Genomic DNA, 6,000 nt, shown 5'->3' with positions numbered 1-6,000 from the left:
GTTCTGAAAAGACTCAGCCAACTCCTCCATCATCACTGCAACCCGTCACTCATTCCCCATCACCTGTGACAATTCACGCATCCTGTCAGCAGTGTTTATGGAACATCTGCCACATTCCAGGAGCTCTGCCAGGCACTTCCCTTGGGATACAATGGGAGACAAACAGATCACAAGCCCTGTCTTCATGGGGTTGACAGTCTGATGAGGAGACAGTCAACAAGACCAAAGATTAAAACATTGAGAATGTCAGATGGTGATGTGCGCTACTGGAAAAAACAAAACAGGAAAGGTGGGAGGAGAGGTTGGTGGGCAAGCTCGGAGGAGGTGAGACAGGGCAGACTTGGATAAAGGGAGACAGTGAAGCTCGCAGGTGTCTGGGGGACAGCATGTCAGACAGGGGAGCAGCAAGTGCAAAGGCCCTGGGGCGGGAGCATTGTGTATCTGGGCCCCCTTATTTTCTGGTCCCTGGCCCACTCTGGCACAGCCTCCAGACCTGCCTTCTCCCTTAAACATCTTCCTTGAAATTCTCATTGGGTCTCCCTGGATCTCCTTGTTCCCCAGGGCTGCGCCCCCAAGGTCCCCCCGCCCAGTCTCCCTCAAGGATCTAGGCATTCTGTTCCCCCTAGACTCTCCCTCTCCTCTGGAACTTGAGACTTCTGGCTGGCACACATGCTCTTCCCCTCTGGTTCTGTGGGGCCCCTGGGGACGGGGTTCAGGAGAGGTTCCCACAGGAGGGACAGGGCAAGGTTGTCACCGCCTCAGAGCTAGGAACAAAGGATCACTGAAGGCAGAACAAAGGTCAGGCAGTCCAGGACGGAAGGCCAGGCGGGATGTCTCGCTCAACCTCCCACAACCCCAACGTGGGAAACCCACTCAGCCCCAGACAGAGAGAGCTGGCACTCTTGATTTTCTCCCTCCCTGTGAGGGAGCCCTTTTCACAGATGGGAACATCAAGGCTAATACTGAAAGTGGCTGAGGCACGGGAACTCCCTGGCAGTCCAGCGGTTAGGACTCTGCGCTTTCACTGCCAAGGGCACGGGTTCCGTACCTGGTGGAGAACTAAGATCGCACAAGTCATGCAGTGTGGCCTGCCCCCAACTCCGCCAAAAAAAAGTGGCCAAGGCAGAATTCGAACTCAGTTGTGGTGGTGTGAGGTAGGGGGAGGCTCCTCATATCACAACATCCTAGAGATGGGCCTTTGGGCAGATAAACTGAGGGGGCGTGACGCCCCAGGACATTTGTCTTCTGCCTGTTTTCAGAGTGAGGGTGGGCAATGCTCTGTGACCTTGGGAAAGTCATTCTACGTCTCTGAGCCCCCTTCTGCATCGATTACATGAGTCTGACATGCCCCACCCCCCTCACCTACACAGCATGGCAAACTGTTAATTGGTCAGTAAATAAGAGTTGTTTTTTTTTCTTTTTAAACAAACTTTTAATTTTAGAGTAGTTTTGTTTGTTTGTTTTTGTTTAAACCCATTTATATGAAGATCAAAAGCCGGCAAAACTAATTTGTGGTTATAAAGGTCAGGACAGTATCAACTTTGGGGAAATATTGATTAGAAGGGCATAATGGAGCCTCCTAAATAGAGGTGGTTTTTTTAAATTTAATTTTATTTATTGTTTATACAGCAGGTTCTTATTAGTTATCTATTTTATACATATTAGTGTATACATGTCAATCCCAATGTCCCAATTCATCCCACCACCACCACCCCCCGCCACTTCCCCTCCCTTTTGGTGTCCATACGTTTGTTCTTGTTTTTGTTTTTTTGTTTTGTTTTTTTTTTTTTTTTGCGGTACGCAGGCCTCTCACCGCTGTGGCCTCCTCCGTTACAGAGCACAGGCTCCGGACGCGCAGGCTCAGCGGCCATGGCTCACGGGCCCAGCCGCTCCGCGGCACGCGGGATCCCCCCAGACCGGGGCACGAACCCGTGTCCCCTGCATCGGCAGGCGGACTCCCAACCACTGCGCCACCAGGGAAGCCCCATACGTGTGTTTTTTACATCTGTGTCTCTACTAAATAGAGGTTTAAATGATGATATTTTTGTATTTATTTATCCAACTGAAATTTCTCTGGCACATAGTAGAAAGATGAGAAGTTTCTAGAAAGAGTCTGTCAAAACGTTGTTTATCTCTGTGGGTAGAAGGCGGGTCCCAGGGATGATTACTTTCTTTCTGGACTTAGCGGCTCAGATAATTTTTGTTTTTTTAAACGAGGTACACACATTCTTTGTCCTATAAAAAGCAGTCATGGTTGAGAGTGGTTGAGAGTCCGCCTGCCGATGCAGGGGACACGGGTTCGTGCCCCGGTCCGGGAAGATCCCACGTGCCGCGGAGCGGCTGGGCCCGTGAGCCATGGCCGCTGAGCCTGCGCGTCCGGAGCCTGTGCTCCGCAACGGGAGAGGCCACAACAGTGAGAGGCCCGCGTACCGCAAAAAAAAAAAAAAAAAAAAGCAGTAATTTCTGGTGAGATTAGGTTTGGGGACCAGATGCCAAGTGTCTGAAGGGTCAGGAGACCAGCAGGTGGAGAGGAGCTGGGTTTGGGTGGGGGACAGAGCAGAAGGGGACGTGGGCTTTGCGGAGCCTCCTGTGTGTCAGATTCTCCACAAAGCATCTGAGAAACGTCTCATCCGGTTCTCACAACAGCCCGATGACGTGGGTACCATTTACGGGAGGAACTGAGGCCCGGGGGCTGATGGGACTAGTTTCAGGTCGCACAGCTGGGAGGTGCTGGAGCTGGGACTCAGACAAGGCACTGTGAGTTTCAAAGTCCCACACCAACCAGCTCTGGCCCTTATCTGTTGCATCTCTGTATCTCTTTGTGTCTCTCAATGTCTCTCACTATCTCTGACCCTCAGTGTTTCTCGCATTCCCTCAGCTTCTCCCTGTCTCTGTCGCTCTGCATGTTTCTCTGTCTCTTCCTCGTTCTCTCTGTGTCTCTTGCTGTCTCTGACCCTCTCTCAGTGGCCCCCTCTCTCCCGTTTGTGCCCCTGTGATCCCGGCTGCGTCTGTCCCCGTCTTTCAATCTGTTTTGACGTGTGCCCCTTGCAAGTGTCAGCCCGCCAGGGCAGTTTCTGTCGGTCTGGTTCCCAGCAGTGTTCCAACCCTTAGAACAGCGCCTGGCAGACAGGAGGCGCTCAATCAGTATTTCTTGAATGGATAAAGGCATGAATGAATGAATGAACTCTCTGAGATGAGACTAGCTCCTTGATCAGATGAGCAAACTGAGGCTCCAGATGGGCACAGACATGCCCACAGCCACCAGCACGGAATGTTCCGGTGTGGGATTGTCTCTGACCCCCTGGACTCTGTCCCCAGCCACTGGCAAGATGCCCAGGAGGTGCCCATCACCCCTCCTCTACACCCTCAGAGAAGGGTGGCTCCCTCCTGGCCTCTCCCCACTGTCGGAGGCGTGGGTAGCAGCTGGGAGAACCGGCTGGATGCTGCCCCTCCCCTTGGGCGTGGAGGTAGGCACCTGGCGGGCTCCCTGCGTGGTAGACGCCACCGCCACACACACCTGCTCCCTGTGCCATCTGCTCCCAGCGCGTCCTCCTCTCCCCACCCTCACCCTCCTGCCATGGATGAGCCTGCCGAGCCCAGGAACCAGGCTGCGTGGGACCCCTATGAGAAAAACATCTCGGAGATCAGGTGAGGCCCAGACCTGGGCACGTGCCGGCAGCGCCTGGGGGAAGAGCCAGGGGCCTCTGCAAAGGTGGCCCCCGGCCTCCTGGAGCCTCAGAACTGGCTGGGCTGGGCTGGCTCGTCCACCCTGGAGTGCAGATCCTTCCTGCGAAGGGATTCGAGGACCCGGGCTGTGCTGAGTCACCAGTTGGGATTCTTGGGGTGTCTTGTCCGTCTCAGGGCCTTAGTCTCTCTGTCTGTCAAAGGGGTCCGGAAGCAGTTTGTCTGCCTGAGGTAGGACTGGATGAGAGCAGGGTCTTGGTGCATGGTAGTTGCCCGGGAAACAGGAGGGCTTTTTGTACCCGCTTTCCTCCCAGACACGACCAAAAGCCCTTCAGATGGGGGTGCTTGCCCTCAAGGGGCTTCTGTTCTGTTTGGGGGGAGGAGGATGGGAGAGCAGAGGTGGACTGAGTTTGGGATACAGCTGAGTCTCAGAGTCAGAGTCTGTGGCCCTGGAGGACTTGGGGACCCAAAGGATGGGTCCCCAAGACAGAGCTTTCCCCACCTCAGAAGTGTGACTCCTTTGTTCCTAGGAATGAGTCAGACACTTTTATAGTACCCACTTTCCAGATGGGGAAACTGAGGCTGAGAGGGAAAGTGATGGGACCATGATTACACAGCCAGAAGCAAATCTGAACCCTGTCCACCTGACACCAAAGTCTGTGTTTTCCCCTCTCTTCAACAGCCTCAGTGATACCCCCTCCCCACGGCTCCATTTCTCAGAGGAGAAAGTGGAGGCTCAGAGAGGGCAGGCAGCCTGCCCAAGATCACACAGTGAGCTGTTTAGATGATCCCAACCCTCCATATCTTGCATTCTGCCAGGCAAGTCTCTCCTGGCCTCCCGAGCTCCTCCAACCACCCCTGACTGTACTGTTTCAGGCTCGCCACTCGCCTCCCTCACCCTCATGCCCCAGACTCCAGAGACGAGCAGTTAAATTCTGAGTGTTGTGTGACATAGACAAGCCTCCTAGGCCTCTGGGCCTCTCAGGATGAGAGTGGCTACCAGGCTGGTCCCAGCTCTGTTTGAAGAAACTCCCAGCATTCTCTCTTCAGCATTCTTTTCTTTGGGCCTCTGGGTTCTGCCATTTCTCCCTCCTGATATAAACTGGTTCCCTTCCTGGGTTCCCACATCTAGGAAGCCTTTTCTTCCCACCAGGCCCTGGGAGCCTCCCTCTTCTTTGCTCCCGCACAGCCAGTTGGCCATAAAATCCCCAGCCCTTGCTCAGTGTGTGACCTTGATTCAGTCATTTGGCCTCTCCCAGCCTCAGTTTCCTCATCTGAAAAATGGGAGTAAATAACCCTAGCCTATAAGACACTTCTGGACCGAAATTCTGCAGCCCCCTGGGAGGTGGCTTAAAAATCTTCTTTTCCATGAGCTTCTGGAATCTCCTGGACCCAGAAGGATGCCTCTCATGAGGGCCCTTAACATCCCTTTTGGACTCTCTGCTGCAGGCCCCTCAGACACGTAGTGTCCCCAGCATTGTGTGGGAACTCAGTGGCTCCCCAGAATTATTCCTCCTCCCAGGTTGCCATCTCAGGGATGGCCCCATCGGTCACCAGGTCAGAACCGCCCCCCCCCTTCAACTATCTTTGTCCCTTCCTTCCTCTCCCTCCCACGGCCTGTCACTCCCCAACCCCACTCTCCTGACCCCTGACTCTCTCCATTCTCATGGTCTCTGCTCAGGCTTCATCTTTGCCCTTGGAGCCTCTCCCTGGCCTCCACGCCTGCAGTCTTTCCCAGAGCTGCCCCTCCCCTCCTCCCAGTCCAGAGGCCCTCCGGGCCCTGGCACCCTGGCTTCTCCAGGTCAATCCCCTCCCTCACCTGCATTCCATCTACCCCAGCACTTCAAATTCCCTGGTTATACCTCACTATTCCCTGCCCCAGTGCCTTTGCATACATGGTTTCCTCTGAAGGGATTCCCAGAGAAGTCTTTTCTAAATCTTTAAATCTATCCTTGGCCACCCCCCTGCTCAAGTCCCTTCCATGGCTCCCCAGCACCCACAGCGATGGTTTCCAAACCCTTTTTAAGATACAGATTCCTTTGTCCAGGAGAAATCTTACATCCAAACAGAAATACATAATAGAGATCAAAACAGAGCTGCTCTGGTTTAAAATGGGGGAGTGGGGCTAGGGTCCTGCTGCTGGCCTTTCTCCCTCTGTGGGAGCGCCTCTCTGCCCCCCAAGCCCCCTCCCCACCTTCCTTGCTCCATGGGCCCCACCTGGCTGCTTCCGCATCCCCTGCAGCCCAGATCTCACACCTTGAAGCCTTTGCACCTGGAATGACCTCTCTCCTTCACCTGGCGAACTCCTTCTCACAC

General features: G+C 54.3%; 1 protein-coding gene across 3 annotated transcripts in view; it reads left to right on the top strand.

Annotated features, from left to right (window-relative positions):
- Nucleotides 1–3,474: 3,474 nt before the first annotated feature.
- The window catches only part of SULT2B1 (sulfotransferase family 2B member 1), a 33,619-nt gene continuing 31,093 nt past the window's right edge, over nucleotides 3,475–6,000 (top strand). For 2 of the 3 annotated variants that reach the window (XM_022584850.3, XM_089902618.1), the window contains exon 1: nucleotides 3,480–3,648. In XM_022584850.3, the coding sequence (XP_022440558.2) occupies nucleotides 3,578–3,648 (71 nt within the window). In that variant the 5' untranslated portion in view covers nucleotides 3,480–3,577. Of the gene's footprint in view, nucleotides 3,649–6,000 lie in introns of all 3 variants that reach the window. The other variant, XM_089902619.1, reaches the window with a different exon arrangement.

The sequence above is a fragment of the Delphinapterus leucas genome, chromosome 20 (genome assembly GCF_059928025.1).
Source record: "Delphinapterus leucas isolate spDelLeu-1000000601 "Yukka" chromosome 20, BTC_Dleu_Yukka2, whole genome shotgun sequence".
NCBI lineage: Eukaryota > Metazoa > Chordata > Mammalia > Artiodactyla > Monodontidae > Delphinapterus > Delphinapterus leucas.
The sequence above is the reverse complement of the archived record's forward strand: the minus strand, read 5'-3'. Positions and strand labels throughout refer to the sequence as shown.